Source organism: Amblyomma americanum, chromosome 10 (assembly GCF_052857255.1).
Source record: "Amblyomma americanum isolate KBUSLIRL-KWMA chromosome 10, ASM5285725v1, whole genome shotgun sequence".
NCBI lineage: Eukaryota > Metazoa > Arthropoda > Arachnida > Ixodida > Ixodidae > Amblyomma > Amblyomma americanum.
This window is the reverse complement of record NC_135506.1, coordinates 59,897,147-59,921,738: the sequence shown is the minus strand read 5'-3', so window position 1 is coordinate 59,921,738 and position 24,592 is coordinate 59,897,147. Positions and strand designations below refer to the sequence as shown.

The 24,592-nt window shown below is 45.1% G+C and overlaps 1 protein-coding gene and 1 pseudogene across 1 annotated transcript; both read left to right on the top strand.

Moving 5' to 3' along the window:
* Positions 1-20,143, top strand: part of LOC144108349 (sodium-coupled monocarboxylate transporter 1-like) — a 92,076-nt pseudogene extending 71,933 nt beyond the window's left edge.
* On the top strand, positions 108-19,270 carry LOC144107255 (sodium-coupled monocarboxylate transporter 1-like). The gene is made up of 8 exons (XM_077640262.1): positions 108-289; positions 2,679-2,819; positions 3,426-3,555; positions 8,956-9,044; positions 10,266-10,416; positions 15,078-15,197; positions 16,030-16,205; positions 19,231-19,270. Exons 1-8 carry the CDS (start codon positions 108-110, stop codon positions 19,268-19,270), a joined length of 1,029 nt encoding a protein of 342 aa, XP_077496388.1.
* Positions 20,144-24,592: the final 4,449 nt, after the last annotated feature.

The following is a 24,592-nucleotide window of genomic DNA, read 5'->3' as shown; positions in this document are numbered from 1 at the left end:
TTCCGCTCGCCATGCATGCCACATCGCCGGTCATCCAGCAAACATTTTGTGTTAAGCCACTGACGGACGCTCTTATCTGCCATGGCATCTGGCGCAGTTGATGTGCTATGGCACGCTCTTGTTTCTTGCAAAACGAGGGCGGCCTCCGCAGCGTGGTGTGGGCGGACTGCCTACAGGGCCTACTCACGGTCTCCGTGCCCATGCTGATAATGGCCAAAGTCGCCTACGACGCCGGAAGTACCGGAGCACGGCCTCTCAACGAACTGGACTCTCGCAAGTACTTCCTCAAGTACGTGCAGCAAGTGCACCTAACTTGTGAGTTTCGTGTGTCTCGAGCAATTGCTAGAAATCTCCGGTACCAAAAGCTCCCTTATTTGTTTTTAATTGGCCGATTTAGGGCCAAGGTGTGACCAGATTCGGGCATCTATCAATGTCTGAATGCACTATTTGCTCATGTTGTATGTTTTACAGCGAAGACTGTTAAACGGTGCCCTCCGGAGGAGTCACACAAACAGCGTGTACAGGCGCGACAGAAGTAAACGGAGCGCGCCGCACAAGAAAGAACTGCTTGTCCGCGCCGCCTAGCCAACCCACACGTAAGCGCCAAATCGCGACGCGCATATGCAGGCCCCCTACCGGCGCAACCCTCTCATTGCTCCGCTTGCCTCGCATTCGGCCGGCGTCAGGGTCACGCTGATGATGATTATGGTCGGATGGTTGCGCCCTTAGTAGCGAGCGGGCTATTCGGAAAGCACAGACCGCTGCCTTGATGCCACAAATCCCGCGGGGGCTACGCCACCATTATGTCGTTTCATCTGAGACAGCTGTAGGCGCGTTTCCATCGCAAATAGCGAGCGTCCTTCGAACTTTAGTTGCCTCTGGGATTCATTTCCGTCTCGCTATAGACCAAATAAACTCAACACACTGGATCCACCACCGCAGTTTCGGCTTCGTTTATTACAGTTACCGTTCATTTTCGGCTTCCTCCTACGAGGAACCGATGGAGCGGCAAAGCATGCGCCCTGTATGTCTGTACTGCACCACAGTGCTCCTGCATTGGAACTTCGCTTAGGAGGTCAGCTTAAAATTAGATGAAACCGCCGCTTTTAGCGATTTTTTCAGCGCAATCCAGCGTCTCAAGGATAGTGTCTGCTTCCAAATGTGCTGGATGCAACTGTTGGGTTGCCACGCCTATATTCTCAAACAGATTAATGTCTATATGTAACCGGTAGCAGTGAAGTAATACAGCTTGCAGAGAAGAGTTTTGATCGCTTGCCGGGTTCTGTCGTGGCTCATACTCGGATTAGTGGGCGATCACGGGTACTTATATGCCGAATTTCGCACGCGGGGCACGCAACAGTGACGCACTGCTGCCGCGGCATTCGTGTGGGTGAGACAGCGGGTGCTTGTAGTCATCGTAACATACGAAGGTGCATGCAAAGTGATTACCATGAGCTCTGCTCCGCACATGACAGCGCGATACGCAGCGCACTGTCTCGGTGGCGATAAGAGCAGGATCCAGTATAGGGGCAGTTTGCTTCCGTGGAGACAGGCAGAGTGCATGCACTAGTAGGGACAAGGCGAATCCTCAGTGATAACTGTAGAAAATTAACACAAAACTGCGGCAGTACGCCGAGTGTTTCGAGCGCGTTTGCTTGCGAGTGAGACGCAGCAGAGTCCCAGCGGCAGCAAAAGTTCGAAAGACGCGGGTTGTTTGCGGCGTAAACGCGCCTCCAGCTGTCTCAAACGAAGCGGTTTAATGGTAGGGCCGTCCCCACGCAATTTGCCTTATCAAGACAGCGGTCTTTGTATCCCGAAATGCTCGCTAGCTACACAGGGCGCGACCATCCGATCACGATGATCATCAGCACGACACAGACGCCGGACGAATGCGAGGGAAGCGGAGCATTGAGAGGGTCGCGCCGGAAGCGGGCCTGCACACGCGCGTGGCGATTTCGAGCTTTCGCCTGGTTCGGCTAGGCGGCGCTGACACGCAGTTCTTTCTAAAGTCACTGGAACGGGAAATGTACCGCAACCATCACCGGAGCCGCCATATTTGGTCCAGCGCCGCTGAAGTGACGGCCGCACGCAGTCTCTACGCAGGCATGAACTGCACAAGCGTCACTACGTGACTGGAAATGCTGTGCACGCTTATCTCGGCCCGTAAGAGCAAGTGCTACGTAATGCTCCGGATTATCTGTGTGCCGGGGCCGCGAGAAAGAAGCGAGCGGACCATTTATGGCGGGGAATGACCACGTCACCGCCATAAATGGTCCGCGCGCGCTGGCCCGCCGGCGCGGCGGCGAGAGAAAACGAATGCGGTACTTTACCGTTCCAGTGACTCTAGTTCTTTCTTGTGCGGCGCGCTCCGTTTACTTCTGTCCGCGCCTGTACAACAAACACCCAGTCACGTGACTAGCGAAATGCGCGGCGTGCCGCGCCAGTTATCATTGCTGTGGTAGACGAGGTTGCCACAATATCTGTAGGTCTTTGGCATTGCCAGTAGCACGGCGACCGGTTTCGCTAAGTTTATACCGTTATGCAGCAGAGCGTGAACAGTTGGCAATTTTTTTTTTCAATGCACGCAAGTATTCCACTGCCTGAACGCAAGTTTTTAGAGAACGTTTTCACCTTCTGCGGCGGATAACGTGGTACATAACGTGTTTCCTGCACTTCAGCACGGCTTTTGACCTCACAAAGGACGAGAATGTCTGGGCAGTTGTGATAGCGTCAACGCCGACTTTCTTCAACCGTATATGCCTGGACCAGGGTACCGCCCAGAGGTACCTCGCTTCCAGGACCCTTAAACAGGCGAAATGGTGAGCGCGCATTGGCACCGCTGCTTCATGTAAGTAGTGATCTCTTCTACGCTAGCTCTGAATGACTAAGTGCGAACGGACTTTTAGTCACACTCCACGCGATAAGCTGTTAGGAATGCGATTAAACAGCTTGTTGACATTACTTCACTCTCACGCTGAGGGTGCAGCTCCCGAGGAAAGAGGCAACGGACGCCAAAAACGTTGTCAAGTGTCTTTATTCTAGTAAAGCAAGTAAAGTTAAACTGATTTGTACATGACGGTCGAGTACACGAAGGGTACGAACCGTGTATGCTTATTGTTAACGGTTTGTAAGTTTTACGAATCCCAGACCGACTTCTACAGACGCGTTTCGCAGTGCAAGTGCGCTTTTGTTTGCATTCATAGTGTTATGATTCAACAAAATACTTGCCGTTGCTAGCAAACGCTTGATAAAATGAGCAGACACTATATTTGAAATGCACATATTAACTCTCGGCAGCTATCTACTGCAGACTTCGTTTGCCGTAGCGGTATTCCCTTTGTTTCTTTGTCACTAACATTAATTGCTACCACTAAGTTACTTTTTCTGTCATATATACCTAAAAGAACGCAACGCGCGGCTTGCAGGACCGTCATAATCGGCACACTCTTTGCCAGCTTGTACTACGCCCTCCTGACCGGTGCCGGAGCAGCTCTTACTTCCAGGTATCGTGGCTGCGATCCACTTCTTGCTGGGTCAATTAAGAGGTTCGACCAGGTGAGACCAATCGCGGCTTTGGGATGCGTAAATGCACTTTAGAGGCTGGAATGCAGTTGAGACCAGCTGACGGTAGGTGTTTAATGCGGAGTGTGTTGTAAAGGGTTCTCCGTGGAAAGTTCTGCGAATGCAAAATAGTATAAAAATAGTAGCTATTATTGTCACTGGTTATTAGAGTGGGCCAGAAGTGAACGGACTAGAAAATTTTATTATAATCTGACATTGCTTCTTTACTGCCTCTGTCTTGTAATGAATATTTTGCCTTGCTATATTTTAACCATTAACGAATAAAGTTCAGGCGCAGGTATTCGTGTCCATAACAAACTCGTACCTCCTGTTCCTCCCTGGTGTGCGCCTGAACGGAAATATTATGCTGTGACATATGTTACGACTGCTGTTATTTTTACCGTTTTGGCATCATTTAACGAGACCTTCAGGCTAAACGGTCGCGGAAGTGTCGTGCAAGATCTAAAGTTTCTGTACTGTTTTAAATATCTACCTTTATGCGTCCAGTAAACTTAACCTCGTTTTGTTAACAGCTAGGTTGTGCAGTAAGGAGAGCACCGACCGCATTACCCCCGATCAAACATCTTCGATATGTTCTTAGTTACCGTAAAAGCCTTTCTTGTTTGCTGCTCTATCCAGCTAACCGCATTAGCAACGTAACGATTTGCTAAGCGAAGATCAACATAACATCCACGGGCGGGTCTTCGAATGGGTGCCGTGCCTACTGCTTGCAAAGCGACGGAAAAGCAACCAATGGACTTTCGTACAGAAAGTGTAGCGGCACCGTTATTGCCGCCTTATGTACGGCTTGGTCTGAACAGATTCCCTGTAGGCTGCATACTGAGAGCAGTGGGGAGTGAAAGCATTGCGAGCGAATATGAATTAAGCTCTCCGACGTAGTCGATGTAAGCAGAGTTCAGAGAAGGTAATCCGGACACTGGCAAGACAGCCGAGACGAGGCAAAGCTAAGACTGCATTACGGATGCTAAAAGTGAGCTGGGCGTCAGTCTCAGATTTCTTGTTAAATTCAATAAATGACACATTGGGGGCCTAAAACTCCAACGGAAGGTGTGCGGCGAAAATGTGATTTCAAATAGCTGAATTTTTAAACGAAAGAAAAAATTTTCCGAGAGAAGAGTGAACATTAAAGATGACGCATGACTTCAGTGCCCTGCGACGGCCACAAAGGAACAATATACTGTGAAAGTTACTAAAATTCTTGACAACGATCGCCGGTTGAGTATCCGAGTGATTGCAGATATAGTGCAAATTGACAAGGGGACAGTGCGACCCATTTGACAAACCATCTGAACACGCGCAAAATGACGCCAAAATGGCCGCCAAGTATCGGCCCCAAGAGCAGAAAGACTCCCAAAAATATATTAGCGCTCCCTTCACACAACGAATATCAACAAAACCTAAATTAGTAGCAAATCTTACATGTGCCTTTTACGATCCTATACAAAGACACAATCGATGAACGGCAAAATTTTGCCGCCACCAAGAATGATAAATGCTACAATGAGCAACTATAAAGTGAAGGCAATGCTGATAGTTTTTTTTTATATCAACGGGTGGTACGGGGCCAGACAGTCAAGAAGCAGGATTTCCTTGATGTTCTGGCCAAGCTCAGAGAGCGAGTGAGAAGGAAGACGCCTGAATTGTGGAAAAACAGGGCTTGGATTATACGCCACAATAAACCAGCTCACAAAAAGCAGTTTCCGGCCTACAAAAGCATCACAGTGCTGCACCACCCACCTTTCTTGCCCGCCTTAGCTCCGAGCAGCTTTTAGCTGTTTTGTGAGCCAAATATGTCTGGTGGGTTAAGATTGCTAAGAACAAAAACGTTAATGTTAAGAAACCAGAAGAGGAAAGAGTCGGTGAAGGAACAAACGCGAGTTAATTACGTCCTATTCGAAATCAACAGGAAGAAACGCGCTTGGACAGGGCATGTATTGCGAAGGCAAGATAACCGATGGTTCTTAATGGCAACAGAATAGATACCAAAAAAAATCAAGTTATGTGGGCGGATGAGGTTAAGACGTTTGCGGGGAAAAAGTGCCCGCAGTTGGCAAAGGACAGGGTTAATTGAAGAGACATGGGAGAGGCCTTTGCCCTGCAGTGGATGCAGTCAGGCTGATGATGATGATGACGACGATGAAGCACAAAATATAGGGCGAAAGCATAAATTCTTGTAGGTGGACACCACCTCCACGTACCCGAAACAGCGACTGAGGTATCCACTCACCCAAGGAGCCAGTTATGCGCGTCTTCAACTTTTTCGCCATCAATTCCATTTTACTCAAATTAAGCTGCCGGCATATGCCCCACTGACGCGTTTCTGCAGCAATGATCGGCGCTCATTGCCCTAGTGTCGTGTTTCCGCCACAACTTTTTCGACGCCAACGCATGCAACGCGCACCTCTCTGTCACTACCGCTATATAGATCAAAGCGCGAGTATTAGCTTGAAAGGAGCATTAGTTTGTGAAGAAGACAATGTGCAATGCACGGTGCGAGAGTGTGTTGCAGTTTGGCACGAAGCGTGTTCGGCTGCTGCGACAGCCTAATGCTCTCGCGCAGTGGCCAGCGAAGCGGATCTTTTCACGCCGCCGTTGGTTCGAATCCCAGTCGGGGATATTTATTTCATTTATTTCTTACAAACATCGCAACATCTTGCTCGCGGCTTACACACCGGAATAGTGCTTTCAAACTAAAATATGAGTCGATGGGAACTCACTGTCAGACTGCATATTACGTCAAGGAGAAAACCACGGCGCAGGTGAAAATAGTGAAAACTGAGGAGCTGATGCACTGCTTCGAACAGTGGGAAATTCGCAAGAAGCAGGGCACAGACCGCAGAAGGGAGCATGCTGAAGGTGAGAACAGCTAAGGTGTAAGGTTGCAGCAGTAAACGGCACTCTTGATAGCAGTCACGTTATTCATTAGCCACGCGTAAACAGTGTGCACTGCATAGAGCGTTGCACTTCCTACAGTGTGTAAAGCGGCTGCACTCTATATGACTGAGGCAGCATCTTAGCCATGTAGACATCTGTTGCGCCTCACAGATGTGCTGCTGTCAAGAATCAGGGAGCCACCACACCCATAAGTTTACCTAAACCTTCGATAGCGGTTGACTTCCGTTTACCAGTACCTCTCGCTGGGCTAGTTGGTGTAACATTGTGCAACAAAAGTAAAAACAGCGCTAATTTTTACACAAACCACACAGAAAGACCGGACAGGACGGGCCTCGTGGTAAAGCACCCGCCTCGGTTTCGGGAGGTGGTGGGTTCGACTCCCACTGCCGCCGGTTACCCACCGGTCATGCTGTAATGGGTACAAGCCATTCCCTGGCCTAGTGCTCGGCTTTCTGGGGTGCATGGCATGAGAAAGGAGCCCGCGACTTCAAATCCCAACACTATGTGTGCCTGCAATGGGCAATCAGCGTCCGTCCTGTCTGGTCTTTCTATGTGGTCTGTGTAAAAATTTGCGCTGTTTTTACTTCTGGCTTCCGTCACATATGTCATAACGAGAATTTGCAAGCTTGTCAGCTTACAAACTTGTAAGCTTAAAGCTTAATCTCTAACACATAACAGTTATAATCTAAAATTAGCTGTTCTCCGTTTTGTTATTCAGTCCTTACAGTCTTATAGAATCCACTACTACCGGCCACCTGTAAAGGACACTCTGCATCCAAAGTAAAACCCTGCTTAAAAACCGCTGCTCATACGGTCCACAAAACGTTTTTTTCGCTGGAAAGGAGCAGAATTATTTTTTGCCATCGAAACAAACAAGGTCGTTGTCCTAGTAACGCACCGACAATTTAAGTCGACATCCTTAGCGGAATTTATAACCCACTTTGCCGTAACGAGGCAGCAATTTCATATATGGTTTCGAAACTAAACCAAACTAACTTCCGCCCATTTTCGCAATTTTTAGTTTTCTCGCCTTAGCAACTTTAGCCAAGAACGCTACAACGATAGCTATACTTGCCCCACCGGAGAGTTAGAGAAGTAATAACAAAAATAGCCGCACCATAGCATTAGGCGCCAAATGACAACAGAAACACGAATGTGATCATTTCTCCTCCAAGGCAAGAAAACATTTGACATTACTCCGCTGTAGATCACCGACGGAGTAAAATTTCTTTTCGGGCCACCTAGTTTGTTCTCTGCTTGCGTCAGAATACCGACCAGTAGCATTTCGTGGAAAAGGGTTACAAGCCACCTCTGCGTTTGAGAAGTTAGCACATGCATTCTAAACGAAGTACCCAGCCTTGATGTTTTGTGAGTTGGTGCAAAATTTACGAAGACGATTAAAGAGGAAGCGCACGTGCCGTATTGGAAAGGAAACGGATACTTAAATACGATGGAACAATCACAACAACAACAACAACAAAAAAAACTATTGATTCAAGCTTACTAGGAAAACAAAGGTTAAAATGTCACAAGATAGCAATTTCTTGATTTGACAGTGGGAGCGGTGTCTTGCTGCCCTATTTCCATACTAGATGATGTGGAATGCATCTATAACCTCTCTGATGTGTTGTTGTGGATGCCGAAACAAGACCTGTGTTTTCTTGAAGACACGCGGCTCGCGTCCTCTGACTTCTTTCTTGTCTTCGTAAAGTTTTCGCCCTCAAAATATTATGAACAATGCCTAATTCGCCAGTCTTTCTACTCTGTTTAGTTACTTGCTCTTTGAATACAGATTTCTCATCGCTTGTGTTCATTGTAAGGTGAACAATGTGCGTATTACAGTAGGCCATTTTAGTTTCTCCTGGAAAATTCCATAACTTGTGCATGGTATTGGCTGAGCAAAACTGAAAGCCGCAGAAAATCTAACCGAATTACGTCAACGCGTCTTTGGTCATTGGCGTTGAACTAACGCCCCTCAGTTGCTGTTGTTAGCCTCTCTTGAGATGGCTGATACCTAAGGCGGGGGCTGACAGGGGGTTTCTAGCAGACTTAAAGTCCTTTCAGTTTGTATCTCTACTTGTTTTATTCTTGTTTCTGTGTTGCATTTGAGTTGCCGGTTTGCATTACTGAACCACCAGTCACACATTCTGAAATCATGAACTGCTTCAACGTGCACTTCAAACTTTTTCGGCGAAATGAAATGTTTTGAACTCCTAGCGGTGTTTTTGTTGAAAAACAGCTTAGTCTTCTTACACATTCCTATATTACGCTTAATACGAATCACACAAAAATTGAAGTCAAGATTCTAGTGCAGCTTTCATATGAAGGCTGGACATTTGCTATCATGTGCTTACTTCCATGAGAAGCCGTACGCTAAGGAGCACACATTTTTTACGTGCGTTCACAAATTTCAGGCGACACACTGATCATTTTATCATGAGAGCAACGTGATCATCCTGCAGCTTCATTTTGTGACAGTTGGTGCCCTTCTACGTTGTGCAAGACTTCCGTGACTTTACTGGCCTTTCTGGTGTCTTCCTGGCCGGCGTTGTGAGCGCTTCAGTGAGGTAATCCTTTTGATCAGCCATACGCCACACGCTGGTTTTCAAATTTCGCATCTCATGTTTCTTGAATTCCTCCAATTTAAATGCATAGTCACCAGTGAACCGTTCTTTTTTTAAGGGAGTATGTTTTGTCCTCGACAATGATGTGAGAGACTTCCAACACTATGCAAGAATAGCCAGGTGGTATTCGCTTCGACCACTTAATCCTTTACAATAGAATTTCCTGGTATGCTGTTTCGGCAACGGTTTCAACAGCACAACGGTGACTGTGACGTCGAAGTGTGCTTATAGGTCACGTGAGGAGGGAACAAAATCTAATATAATCGCTGCTTCTACATTCATTGTCACTCCGGCTCTTGACTCCTGAGGCAGGCGGGCTTTAGCATTATAGAGAATCAAAACGGCGAAGCAGAGCGATGATATCGCAGTTATTTCATGTCTGGTGCGAACATTAAGCACCCTTTGACGTCAAAGCCATCATTTGGCTGCTTAAACCGAGACCGAAACAGCACGAGAAATAAATATGTTTGAATATAAATTTTTTAGCAGTCGTTGGAGAATATCACATAAAATAAGGATATAAGCATGATTAAGAAGAAGAAAACACCTCGACATAAGTTGGGTGTCTGTAGTGCTTTAGCCCTATCAACTCAAGCCATACCCAACAATTCCGGAGAAAATCGTTTTTGAATAATAAATAGTTTATCCTGTTCTTTTCCCTCGAACACACTTTTCACGAAAAGATTTTGAAGGTTTCCTCGCAAGTCATTGTCTTACCTGCCAGTATTGTTACGAGCACTTGATAGCACCTCCGTAACCAGAAAGAGCAACGAACGCATCACAAGAGAAATCGCAGAATCTGAACAGATATGTAGTCTGAAGAAGGGCTGTGTCAGCACCACCTCTGACCTATTTGCGCATGCGTGAACGATAGCCACGGCCGTACAGAATGTTTATAAGAGTTAATTATTTCATAATATAAGCTGTTGTAAGTTCAGCGCCCGTATTTGTCCACGTCTTTTTTGCGCTGCTTTTTTTTTTTTAAATATTTACCAACACGCCCAACTCACCGCACTAAGTTCATTTGAATGTTCCGCTGAATCTGTAGAGCTTAATACTAAGCGCGAAAAACTTAATACGAGTAAGTTTGCATCACTAGTTTACATTTTAGTTGTATAGCTTGGTATAGATCGAGATTGGTTTTTCTTTTTATTTTGTGCGCAGCACGGTATCTTCGATGGTGAACTCTCAAGCAGCCGTGTGGTACTTCGACGTTGTGACGCCTTTCTTCAAGGTTGCCGGCGCTCGCTTGGATTGCATCATAAAAACAATAGGTGATGTGCTGCAAACATGTCCGTACAGTTTCACGCTTGCAGTGCGATTAACGCAACGTTCTTCGAACGAACAGCCTTTGCAGTTGGGGTCGTGATGACGGCTTGCAGCGTGCTGATTCCGTACCTCGGCTCTGCCATGTCGGTAAGGGCACAAACTTCGTTTTTCGCCCGCGCTAACCACCTCCATTTTATATAAACATCAGGACGCAACTGAGTCGGAAGCCCCCGCGGTCGCTCAGTGGTAGTGGTGCTTGGCTGTGTCCCGAAAGACGCGGGTTCGATCCCGGCCGTGGCAGTCGCGTTTCAATGGAGGAGAAATTTTTGGTGACGTGTACTGTGGGATGTGAGTTCCTGTCAGAGACACCCCAGCTGGTCTAAATTATCCGCAGCCCTCCACTACAGCGTACCTCATAGCCTGAGTCGCATTGCGACGTTAAACCCTACAAACCAAGTAACTGAATCGAGATCTCTAGGTTCGCAAAGATTGTGCCGAATCGAGATAGAGCCAGGGAAATGCACCATTGCAAGTAAGTTGCAGGCTGGAGATTATATACAATGAGAGGGCGGTATTTTAGCGCGATTTAGCGGCATTGGCAGTAACTGATATAGTTAGTGTACTTAAGTGCGGTACCGATCACCTGCGGCATTGAGCTGAATGATTTCAGTAGCTGCTCAAATTGAGGCGATCCTTCAGCAGAGCCAACGATGCATTAGGCACTTTTACCTTGTCACTCCTCCGTACCATGCGCAGTTGATTCCTCAAACCTCATTGTGACTTGTTCACTGAACATTTCTATCTTTGTTCGACCGCCCATAAAGCATGCTGAATCATCTCACGCAATAAGAATTTGAAACCAAGGGTTCATACCATTGCCTTTACGGTTTTATAAAGTAGATAGAAAGTGCCAACTTAAGCCGCCTTCAACTTCTACTCATGGATATTTAACGTTTTAAGCGGTTCGGTCGCACACACTCCCAATTATATAGATTTAATACAGGTCCATCGACCATCTCAGGGTGTCATTTGGTGTAAGTAGCGGACTCACTCCGTCTGGCGTTCGTTAGAGGTTTTGTAATAGAAGCAGGAGCGGTGAATCGTTCAGGAAACCCGGAAAACAATGGATAACACATGTGTAGGGCCAAAAGCGATCCTCGGTGCGTTTCAGCATACTTGGCTTTTTTTGGTTCCAAAGGGTGCGGCTATACCGCGCTCTGGCGAAGCCGGCAGCAGTTCCCTTGCTCCATCTCCTGTTCTTCTTCATGAGCTGTGCATGTCGAAAAGTCTCTAGACGCAGTTAATTATAAGCCTTGATCATCACAAGTTATCTTGAAGGGTTAAAAATGCCAAAACCTCTATCGGCCTTTTTATTTATTAAATTTCAGCACACAAAGCTATGCTGCTGAGCCAAGGCAAAAGGTGACTTACAAGTCACCTGACTAGGTCTTCGGCACAACAGTTAACATGGGCAACACACCAAGTCAGAAAGAAAGCAGCAGCTAGAAATAATCGTCATACGTAACGGGCATGAGACATATGCACTCCATAATAGCACGAAGCTACAACACATGAAAGCGGCCTTTTGCATAAATATGAGAACAATTTCTGTCACAGTAAGTTTAATATGACAACGGGTATTGATCAGAATATATCGAGTATGTTCCATAAAGTACACTTTAGCTTTTTTCTTCAACGTGAACAATGAGGATGATTTATCTTTTATATCATCTATATCAAGATAGCAGTTCAAAAGATTGGGAATTAGACGTTGAATGGACTGCATTCTATACCTGATCTTTGCTCGATAATTCATAAAGTTCGCGCTTCTGAAGACCTAATGCGGATTGGTGTTAAGAAATGTATTTAAAATCTCTGCACAGTCAGTTTTGTATCTTGTGTACACTAATTATCACATTAGATAGTCGTAGATTGCTGGAAGTTTTTATGTTTGGCTTTGTGTGACGTGTACTGAACGAGAATCATATCTCGGTCGTTTGTAAATGAAAATAAGACCTTTCATTTCTAAGGGACAAACCCTTTCCATGCTTGTTTTGGAACGGCACACAGACCAATAGTACTGCACATGTGAGAGTGTAGTGCACATGTGACAATATAGTTGTTTTGTTATGTGTATCCGTAGAAGGGATCGAATTTTACTTAATGTACCAATGTGTTGAAGAGTTTTGCTTGTTACGATGGAGAGATAAGTTTAATGATTGGAAGGGCAGAGAGGTCGGCCGAAAAGAATGTCTGGCCTGCTACTATGCACTGGGGAACGGGAAGATGACAATAAAGAGGGTCGTGGTGGGTGGCGATATCATCCGAATAGATTTGAGAATATGTACCCGCACATTTGATGGCATCACAATCGCGAGTTGAGGTGTGTGTCGCCTAAAAAGCGTGGAAACAACTGCGTTGCTTGCACTGCTTTCCAACTCGGCGGCCGAGGGATTAGCAGTAAGTCCTCCGAAAATGGCCTGCTGTTTAAACGCTTCAAGGAAGTGGCAAATGTTTGTCTTTCGCGCACGTATACTGGACACAACACTAGTACATGCTGCACAGTATCGATTATGTGGCCAGTGTAACAGTGTTGGTTGTCTGGAAGTCCAATAAGAAATTAGTACTTTCACGTGAAAGCGACGGCTAAACGGAGTCTTTGCGTCAAGCATGCATGAGGGCATTGAGTAGAACATGTAGGGGGGCTAGTTAGTGCATTTCAACAGAACAAAATTGGCACCAAATCAGACAAAAACACATACGCTCTCCAGTTTTTCTTGTTGGTTGTTGTCTGATTAGGCGCCAGTTTTTTTTTTTTTCTGCTGAAATGCACATGGGCGCGGAAGCAAAATTTCATAGCGGGATCTAGTCTTTTAAGGCACATGTACCGAGTGACTGGATGGGCCCATTATCAGCCGGCGCCGATTTTCATAGAATAAGACCACTAGATATTATTTATGTGTTATTTATTTATCATGTATGCATTATTTATGATAGATATTCATGTATTGCAACACGCTCCTAGAAACAAGACTGCAATGAGGGTGCTTTAGTTGCACTAACTGGTTTATTCACAGCTGAAGAGATTATATATTTGTTTTTACTAACGTTTAACTTTAACTGGTTGTAACTAGGCCATCTGGACCGATTTCAAACCATTCGTTTGTTCCTGACACTAGCGATGGTAAGTTACGCGATGAACACAAGGCGCTTGTGTCACCAGCGTAAAGTGGAATGTTTGAAGTTCCAAGTATAGCAATATGTGAATTATATATATACAAAATATTGAAGGGCATAACATAGAACCCTCAGGAGAACCATATGTTTTAATTGAGCATCACAGACATTATTTTTAACGACAAGTTGCGGACGGTTCAAACAATAGCAGCGTAGTGCGACATCTCTTCTTCCTTAATGTGGTAATTGTTGAAAAAAATTTTCATGTTTAATTCAGCTGGAAGTTATCTTAAAATCTAAGAAAACTCCTTTAGTAAACAGGCGCATTTGTATATTATGCGCTAAATTATCTTTAATTCGTAAAAGGGTGGATTCAGTTGATTTACTTTTCTGAAAAACCATGCTGCTCTGCAGAGAGCAATGCACGTTTAGTTAAATATTCGTACTGAACTCCGGAACAGAGTAAAGTGCTTTCACTGTGGGCTGCACCTGAATACAATTCCTTTCCTCACTAGTAGTTTGCTATGCAAGCAGCCGCCTTCTATTTTGCTCGCTCATCAGTCCTCAGAGAGTAGTATGCGACAGCTTAGTTGTGACATTTGAAGCAAGTTGGGTGAGGGGACAACGAGAAGGCGTCGGCTTAGTGAAATGTATTGCTGAAGAGTTTTAATCGAAATATTGCAGCGAATATTTGCAGTGTTTGTTCGTTCTTCAAATCTGCCGCCACACTACTTTATCGCTTTGTTTGCGACGCAAGACGCGACTGATTTATCTCGATTGATCGCAGCCAGGCAGAGCTAATTCTACGTTGTTCCGGAATGTTCTTGTAACTTCGCACGCTTTATCTCGAAAGTTCGCTATCAGCTTTAAATTGAGCATGGCCGACAGCGGCGGGCACTCTGCTCGACGACCGCCGAGCACGCTTGTCGCTTCGCCGCCGCCGAGTGATTCAGTCCATTGTGGGCGCAAGTCAGCCCCAATAAACAGTTTCCTTTTAGAAGACATTTTGTCCGTCTTCATCGCTCCTTCGACTGCCGTCAACACTACGTGACAATATGCTACTCAACTCAGATTCATGGTACAATTCCTGCGCCACTGTCCACGCAGTATGCATTGATGAATCGTGTTTTGGTGTGTTCATCTATGCATAAAACAACCGAATTATTAACCTAGACACTTAACTGGTCATTTTATTTCCTGTATTTGCCATATGAACCCAATGACCTCCCTGTCTATTAAGTCTATGCCGTTCCTAACTCGTCACTACTTATGATTGGAGGTCAGGTAAAAGATGCTGCAGATATGACTAAAAGCTGTATTTCGATGGTTAGGACATTCTGCAACTCACCTCTAGAGCATGGGTTCGTCAGCCGGCGGCATGGCCGAAATTCTACGGCGGCGAAGAGAGTTATTACTCTTGTGCTAATACATTTCAGTGCATCGTAAAAACTCGTTCCTGAGCCCTGCAGTGCGTTGTTCTTCCTAGCCGAACTGCAGCTTTTCAGCGTAAAATTTTATTGTTTTGAGCAGAACCATGTGCTCCGATTTGTCGCCCTGCTGCAGATGTTCATGACCGTTAACGCTGCCATCACCGGCCCATTTGCTGGACTTCTCATACTTGGCCTCACTGCCCCGTTCGCCAACGCTAAGGTACGTCCATGAGCGGAACTGCGGTATGCGGGAAGGTTTCGGAGAAAGGTCTTGAGCGTACCGTACAAAACGCCGTCATTTCCTATCACACTGCATTATGCGAAGTGCTTTAACGGAAACAAAAGAAACAAAGAAATGGCTTGCAGTTTAGCATTGCTAAGCAATAAGTATTGTGCGAAAGCCCAGTTTTTTGCAGGTGGACACACCACCGCCACGTACCTGAAAGCGAGATTGAGGTGTGTACTAACCCATGGAGTCAGTTATGCGTGTCTTACGCCCACGAAGAACAAAGTTTAACAGCAGAAACCATGAATTACACGCCGCTTTCCGTGTGTCGCATGGGACGCATATTTTATTTATTTATTTGATTTGATTTATTTGTTTCTTTCTGATGCAGAAAGCGGAGCAAGAGCAAAAGGCGAAACGCCTGACGATGGCTCTTGCCCCGCATACAGTCTGGCACAAACGTTAAACATAGCTTTAAAAAAAGTTTCACACCGAAATCTTCTGGCGGAAATAAGAAGGGCAAAAAAGGTAAATAAATCAAGCAACGAAAAAATAACAGTATACAAGAAACAATAATTCTTACATGCCGACCCAAAGTACTTGGTACAAAGATTGCAAATATAACAAAATTCTGAACATGGTTGTTGCAAGCTTTGGAACAACAAAAATTGCAACATCATAATAACAAAACAACAGCAAGGGGAAAGAGGCAAGAGGCATGAGGCCTTTAAAGGCATAACCTGCCTGCACGTTGCTTCCGCATAGAGGGCAATACTCTAATAACTTAATTTCCCTTCCACACAAAGAGTGCTCAACTGTTCCGCAGGGTGCCGGCATCGTGACGCTTCTCATGGTTGCCTACCAGCTTGCTCACATGTTCGTCAGGGTTAACGCTGGTGTCACAGAAGAGAGAATGCCCGTCAGCTTGGACTACTGCGCAGTAAACGTTACAGCGGTTGCTGCAGGAAACACCAGTGCGGCCCTCAGCGCTCACACAGAAAGGTATTGGCAACGTGCAGTCACCTGTGGAGGGCAGACGAAGTCACGGGGGTGGAGCGTGGCGATGTGCGTGACCCAAAATAAGCTTTTAATTTGACTGTACCAATATTCTACTTGGATGAGCGTAGACCATTTACTGCTCTGGGCGGAATGTGTACCTCATCCGCAGACGAATTTTTTTGTTGCTATCTTAGGCAAGGGATAACAGAATGCGGCGCTCCGAGAGTTGCCGGTTACTCCTCGCCCCTCTCTTAATTTCAAGCTTTAACAAAGACGTTTAAAGAGATTGGTAATGTGAAGTAAGTCTGCGAGCTAACTAGCTAAACCCCGTAACCTATCTGGGCTCAAGATATGCGCTTAAACGCAATTAACCAGTTATCTGCAAAAGAGCACGTCCGCAGAAAAACCCAGCTGTAGTACGGAAGTATGGCAAACGCGCAGAAGACAAGAGATGAAATACAAAGCACACACAGTAACATGTCCGAAGGTTAGGCAGTAAGCAATGGTTTCAAAGACCTTAAGAAAACCGATATTCTGGTCATTCTCATGCAGAACATTCGAGCTACCAGTTCAAAGGATTTTTTTATTTCGTGTTTCGCAGATCGGCCGAAGTGTTTCCATTATTCCGCCTGTCCTCACACTGGAGTAGCTTCTTCAGCACATGCGCTACCTACTTTGGAGGACTGGCGGTCAGCCTTCTCTTAGGTACTTGTCCTTTTTTCTCAATGCTGTAATCCTGCGGCCTATTCGGGATGCTGGCTTAAGTTTTTAAGCTGGGCATTCCATTGGCCGCTTCACGAACGCAGCGCAAAAATGACTTCCGATGTGCCTTATATGCTAAAGTCGTGTCCGTAAGTTAAAGACTGTAGTTATTTCGCAGGAAGAAATCAATAATACGAAGCGTGACAAATCGCGTGTCTTTCACTTTCTTTTCTGGAGTTAACCACTAAACACAATTATATGGAAACTTGTAAAACTGCACCAAGCAAACCTATTTTGCGCAACAGTGCGCGAAGTTTAGAGAACAGCAAGAAGAGTGCAAAATAAAGCCGTCTAGTTGTATTTCTGATAGTTAAAAATTGTTTCTGATTGAAATGTTGTGGTTTATTTTGGGAAAAGCTTAAAAATGTTATCCAAGGGCAAAATGTGCTCAAGCGTCAGTAATATAGAATGCTCGTTTCACCTTACCTATAAAGTGGCTGGCTTAACTGGTTTTCTGCAATCCCAACACTACGCTGCCATATGTATTTGATATCAGTATTTTCTCTCGAGCAATGAGTTCTCCTTTAGCACTCCACAAGAACATCACAGCAGCACAAGTACCTCACCGCACGTCACTTCTCCATTTGTCGCAACGCTTCTTCATACTGATCCTTGCTCTTCGCCTTCTCTGCATCAACTATGCCGACCCCACATCTCTGCAAATTGTTGCATTAGTCGTTCCTTCATGTTCACCTAACGCAAACTTCCTCGCTCCCGTCTGCATTGTTGCAAGCATGGAACTTGTGCCGCATCATCGACATACAACAGCGGTAGCTAACAGAAGCCCGCCATTCCAATTCGCCGTTCTTAATCAAACGAATAGCTTCATATTTTAGTATACCAGGTGTTTCAGGGTAGGTGATCACTCGTGTTTAAAAATGGGGTTTTTGAGGTCAACAGAAGCTTTTTTCGGCATAGTAATGCCAGGGTTGGCGGACGTCAGAAAACAAGCGAATCATCTTAACTATCTTAGTGAGTAACGAAATTTTAATAGACAACTTTTTAACTGTTACTAATAGGCACCTGACTGCAATTAGAGAGGGGTTGCTTTTCCTGCTTGCTTTCGAAAACGCATGCATTTTCACACGATGCAGCCAAATTTTGTCGAGCCACAGCGGCGAGAGTAATGGTGTTTTCGAAATTCTAAAAAGTGATGTGGCTATCATTAACTATTATTAACGGCCGGCTACAAATCTCTAATTGCAACCAGGTGCCTACTGGTAATAGTTAAAAAGGTAAATATTACAAATTTAGTTAGTCACTTAGCTAGTTAAGCTGATTCGCCTGTTTTTTGACGTCCGCCAACGCTGGCATTACTATGCCGAAAAAAAAAGCTGTTTATTTCAAGAACACTATTTTTAAACACGAGTGATCACCTTCCCTCAAACACCTGGTATACCAGCTATAACACGAACTCTCATTTTGTCTTCATGGTTTTTCTGTTAATTTCTCCCTGTGTTCCTTCGGAAGATTTATTCATGTGCAAAAATGCTCGTGTGCTTTCACAGTAGGTATCGCATTTATCTTTGATGTAATTCTTTTGAACTCATCATAACTTACACGCCAGGCTTTCCTTAATAACCCCGATCTTAAATCTGCTTGCATAATTTCCCCGAAATTCCGTCTGAATACTTACTATTTCACCAATGTAGCACGAGAAATTGAACGTCATTTACTGGATGTCCGTTCACTAAGTCTGCAACGAGGGGCGCGGTCTATGCTACTGTACCAGCTACCAGGCTTGGGCAGTGTAGGAGATAGATTTGCCTTCGATGCTATCTTTCTATACTTTTCATGCATCGATGTATGCATGGCTTGTCAAAAATGAATGTACCGGAGTATCGACGCCGAAACTTCAGTTTTAGTGTGTCGTGTACCCGATACTAAAAAAAAAATGCCAGATTTTGAGGCTGTCGTGAGTGTGAATTTAGGCAAGCGGTGTTCGCAGGTGTTCGTACACATAGAAAGAGATGGAGCGCAATTAAGAGACGATGGCATTGTCTTTGTACCGGTCGGTCTTCCTACTACCTGCGCTCTGTATCTGGCAAATAGACGACGCATAACTGGCACTTCTGCACACTCGATAACAAAAAAAAAACAAGGAGACAGGCTCTCCGTTGTAGTGGTAACAGCACCTCTTTACTACTATATAACGATGCAGTGGCTGCCAACAGAAATGATTGACGTTCGCTGCCATGCTCAGGAGCTTACAGAACATTCGTTCTTGAATTCGGCAGCGTGATAAACGTCCCGCTCTCTTCCACAGAAAGGTCTTCAGCGCCGGCAGTGTCAAATGCATCAGCTGACGTACTGCGTTCGTTTAGAAAAGCAAGCGCTACAAGCCGTAGTTCTCATGAGGCGCTTGTAAAATTGAGTTTATGAAATGTACCACCTAGGTAAATTTGATACCACATTGCTTCACCAATTTTTTACACAGGTGGCAGTGAGCTACCAGCAGGAGGCGAGAAAAATTTCACGAGCGACCTTCTTTGGCCGCTCTGGCGCAGATTGGGATGGATACCCCCCACTGAAAAGGAGGTAAGTGGCACCGTACACTTGTAGCTCCAGATGGAAACTAAAGAGTAGTGGAAAACTAAAGCGTTATTTTCTGGCGACTCTCAGTGGGCTCCCAGCGTGCGCGGTTAGCTGTACCACAAAGCATTTTTAAGCAGCAAAGCTGTCGTACACAACAAAAACGGAATATAACCTTAAACGTTCTCGATTGAAGAATAATTGTGAAGTTAACGAAGAGTACTCATTAGTGCACTGCGTAAAAAGAAGAAAACACGTGTGAGCGCGATTTCTTATTATCAACAATATTAACAGCAATTATATTTATTAATTATAAAGCATTAGACGCCTCATCGACAAGAAAACCAGGCGGCTCCCCATAAAGCGTCCACGTTACAAAACTCACAAATGTTTAAAACGCCTGTAACACTAAATGAGCTTGAGAATGATGCTCATGTGTAAAGCAACTAAGGACATGCATTCGCCACAACAGTGTGAGAAGTTCCAACTGATGGCTATAAATAGCACTAGTGATTTTTTCTTAACGGAAGTATGCGTTTGTTTCTTTTTCTTTTCAGAACCAATATGAAGTTGCGAAGACAAGAGATCGGAAGGACGTGATTCACTACGACGACCAAGTTGCACTTCGGAGCGAAACTTTTGTATAAAATCATCTATTATCATGCTTGACATAAGTTTGTCAGTTTCTGGGGTCGTGCCATGAAACCATTTGTGTTTTAGTGAAGAAAGTCACTCAAATGCGTTCGATGACAAGTTAAAAGACGTTCGATACTACCCTAGAATACTACTCTACTACCCGTTACTACTCTAGGGAGCTGGCAACTGCTGACTAGCTGTTGCAACTGCCGCAACGTGCTCCTCTCTTCTAGAGCACAAGGGAAGATGTCTGTCTAGGCAGGTATGGGAGGGAGTACACGTGCCAGAAATTCGCGAACAGTACTTACACCCGCGAGGAGCTGCAGTTTGGCCACCCCTGCTACAGAATAAGTACACCTTCTCTAGACAAATGTTATAGACAAGTTTGTATGCAACCGATGCTAAAAACAGCCCATACAGAGCTAATAAATTTATGATCATCGGCATTTACTACACCTTTGTCTATAGACAGTCTATATACTATGAATAGGCAAAAGGCAATACCTATGGAAGGCCATAGAGTCTGTGCGAAGTCTACAGACAGCCTATAGACAAATTTTACAAGGGCAGAAAGCAATGGCAACAAGTACATGAGCATAAATGCAGAGCACATCACATAATTGAGGCCACTTCCTTGCTTGCTTACGTCAAGTACAATGTTTGAAAGCTTTTGGTGAATTGAGTACATAATTAAAGACGCTCTGCAAGGGACAATATATAGACTACCCGCTGGTCGCACGATTGCATGGTCCGACTTCACAACTATGTTTTGCCGCGAAGGCTTGTAATGTTAGTTTGTTCCTTCTCCAAAGGTGCCGGGAAGCGGCGTTATGCCTTTGTTTGTGATGCAGAGACGCGACAAGAAAATCTCGCAATTCATCGCCGCCACGCGTAGCTCCTTCTACGTGGTTCGAGATTGTTTTGGTTATTTTTAGTGATTTATCTTTAAAGTTCACTGTCAGCTTTAAATAGAGCTCGGCCTAGAGCAGCGGTAATTCTATTCGACTACCGCCCAGCACATTGTTGCTGTCGCCGCCACCGAGCTATTCAGTACTTCGCGGGTGCAGTGTACATGCTGCATTGTGAACCCGACATGCTTACGAAGATATTGCCTGTCTCCCCCCGTGCTCTTCGATCGTCTTGCTGTGCAGCCACGGGAGCTAAGAACCTTCTTTCGACGGCTTACCTAATGAAGACATGCCAGCATGGTTGGACCCGTCTGATCGAGTTGGACGGTGAATATTTGGGATGAAATGTCTAAATTAGTTATAATTTCTATTTATCAAGTAATTTTTCAGTGATGCTCGGGTCTTCATCTATGTCGTAGCGAAAATTTGCAGCCAGGTAAGCACAGGAAATTGAGAAAAAAAATTGACAGAGACACCTAGTTTGCCGGTGTGTCGGCAATGCGAAAGTATTAGAATTTGTTAATGACGTCACTCTTTTTACCGGGAGTGGCGTCACTTCTGGTCTGGTGACCCCACTTTTGCCCTGCAGACATCCCTTCCGATCTAGTGGCCCCACTTACCTCCAGACAGTGGTCGAAGTTTACGACCAACGACATATTGTTTTTCCCCGATTACGCTTTAATTGCTATCGAATTAAAACGTATTCATTGTGCTTCGTGAAAAATTGAGTGAATCGAGCTTCTGATGCTCCCGGTGCATTTCAGATTTTGCGCCTCTCCGACGGCGCCGTGAAAGGTGGCAATGACGCCATTCTCGGAGCAAAATTAAAAGCAAACGAGGCGATGAAGAAAACGAGATTATTAGCATTAAAACTGCCATTTCCTGCTTAGATTTTTTTTCTGAAATCGCTATCGTTCCTTCCTTTGGGATATCGAAACAAAGGAGAGTATAATGATTGTTTGTTGATTATAAATTTTGAGACGCTGAGGGCTGATATCAAGTTCTAGAGTTTTCTAAAGTTTTCTGAATTCATTTTCCTTAAAAACTGACATTGCTATAAATACGCATGCTCAAGGTTTACTTCAATTTCTATGAGTGTCGAGCATTTAAACAAAGAACCAATGGATTTATTGCACACTGCAGTGCCTTGTGACATTCTAAGATAAAAAAACCGCCGCGATGACTCAGTGGTTATGGCGCTCAGCTGCTGACCCGATAGACGCGGGTTCGATCCCGGCCGCCGCGGCCGAATTTCGATGGAGGCGAAATTCTAGAGGCCCGTGTACTGTGCGATGTCAGTGCATGTTAACAAACCCCAGGTGGTCGAAATTCCTATAGCCCTTCACTACGGCGTCCCTCATAGCATGAGTCGCTTTGGGACGCTAAACTCCCATAAACCATCTAACATAAAAAAACGTGCAGTTTTTTTGAAATATTTAACGCTCTGAGAGGTCTTTACGTAGTTAATAATTACAATTGATATTAGAAAATAATAGCTAGCATATATCATAATGTAACAATTTTCTCTGCATAAAAATTACAAAGTGAACTAGAGAGTGGAAAGCCTCAGAGTGCCTACTTTTCTCTTGTTCACTTTCTGATTGTCAAGAACCAACTCCTTACCCCCTTTTTTCCATCCATTTACTCTGCTAAAAAGGTGCATATCTGTGCCAAATTTCGATGCAATTAACGCGTAAATAATGCGAATAGTATTGGTTTCCGCGTATGTTTAATTAAACAAATGTCTCGGGATATTTGCGGTACGTTCCATCACGAGTAACAAACAATATGATGTGGTTCATCTGCCATAGAGTATAAAATTGTGCTCTGCTGTGTGTGTGCTGCCGCCAATCTTTGTCGCTACAGAAAGTAATAAAGAAATTGTGCCCTACCATACGTGTAAAAACCTGAAACAGCTGCACGCATTCTGTCAAGGGAGGAAAAATCTCGCTGCGTGCAGGTGGGCCCCTGTTGGTAAGTGCAGCTGAGCAACCTTGCATTATATATAACGTTAACAGTTCAGCTCGGCGCTAACAGCAGTGTGCGACGAGTAAATATTAAGGCCTATCCCAGGTCATCAAGGAATGGAAGAGAGCTCATATGCAACATAACACCTGTAAATGGGAATAAAGCGGTGCACGCCTAGATTTTAACGCGATAGCTTTAGAGGCCTCATTACCCAGAAAATCCGGCGTTGTGGGCGTTGTGAGGGAAAAGCAGGAGTATGACTCTGCATGGTAGGTGGTGTCCAGAGGGAAACCTAGGAGGAAGGCTGGCCACTCAGGTCACGTGACCTTGCGGCGTCAGCACAGGCTGCCTTCTAGAAAGCGAGCAAACTGCCCACTATGGCAGGTGGTAGTAATATTAATGATTGGCCACTTGTTAAGAACAACCTGGGCCCCATAAGGCCCACCGCTGGGAGCACCTGCCATCGCAGGGCAGTGGCGCATTGCTTAACCGCTGCCCCACTACGCCAGGTAGGGTGCGAGGACTCTCAGGGATCTATGAATGTAAAATAGAAAATGACATTCTGCACGCATGAACAATGACCCATTACGTTATCACGTGATACCCTTAAGGCGGAGCGTAAGTGTCCCCTCCAAAGTTTCTTTTAGCAATTACAGCAGCCACGATTACGATGCTTCGCGTATTGTTAGGGGGGGGGGGGGGGGGCGCAATGTTTGTCTCATGTTGATGAGGTTCGGAGTTTCTGTTGAAGGTCGAAAACTTCCATGCATTCTCGTATTGCGTAAAAGAGGAAAATACCAAAAGATTCTCGGCGTACAAGAAAGACGAAGACAGACAGAGAACACGCCACAAAGCGCCGTACTTCACCTGGTTTATTTTCACGCGAAGCGCCTACATTAATGCAGTGCAGCTCAAAAGCACAGACAGAAAAACTACAAGAATATAGGTGACACATCGGGTTCTTCCTTGATAGCGACGATGAACTACGTGCAACACGAGACATCTTCACAAACTAAACAGAAACACATTACTGCACAACAAACTAGATACACGTGAATGGGCAGTCTTGGAGCAAACGTTACTGTATCGTTATGACCAAGAAATGACGCTCCTTGCCACTTAACAATACTGAAAGCGTGCTGGCGCATGGCATGGTGCTGACGCATGCTTCATATTTTTATATATGCCTGCTATAACATGAACACTCAATTCGTCTTCATTTTTCTTTTCCGCTAATTTCTCCCTTTCATCTCACCTGTGTTTCCTCGGAAGATTTATTCATGTGCCAAAATGCTTGTGTGATTTCACGGTAGGTATCGCATTGATCTTTAATGTAATTCTTTTGGACTATACATAACTTAAACGCCAGGCTTCCCTTACTAACAGAGATCTAAAACTGCCTGCATATTATCCCCTAAATTCCATCTCAATACGTACTATTTCACCGATGTACCACGATAAATGTAACGTCATTTATTGGGTGTCCGTTCGCCAATCCTCTAACGAGGGGCGTGGTCTGTGCTACTGTGCCAGCTACCAGGCGTGGCAGTATCGAATATACATTTACCTTCGTTACTACATTTT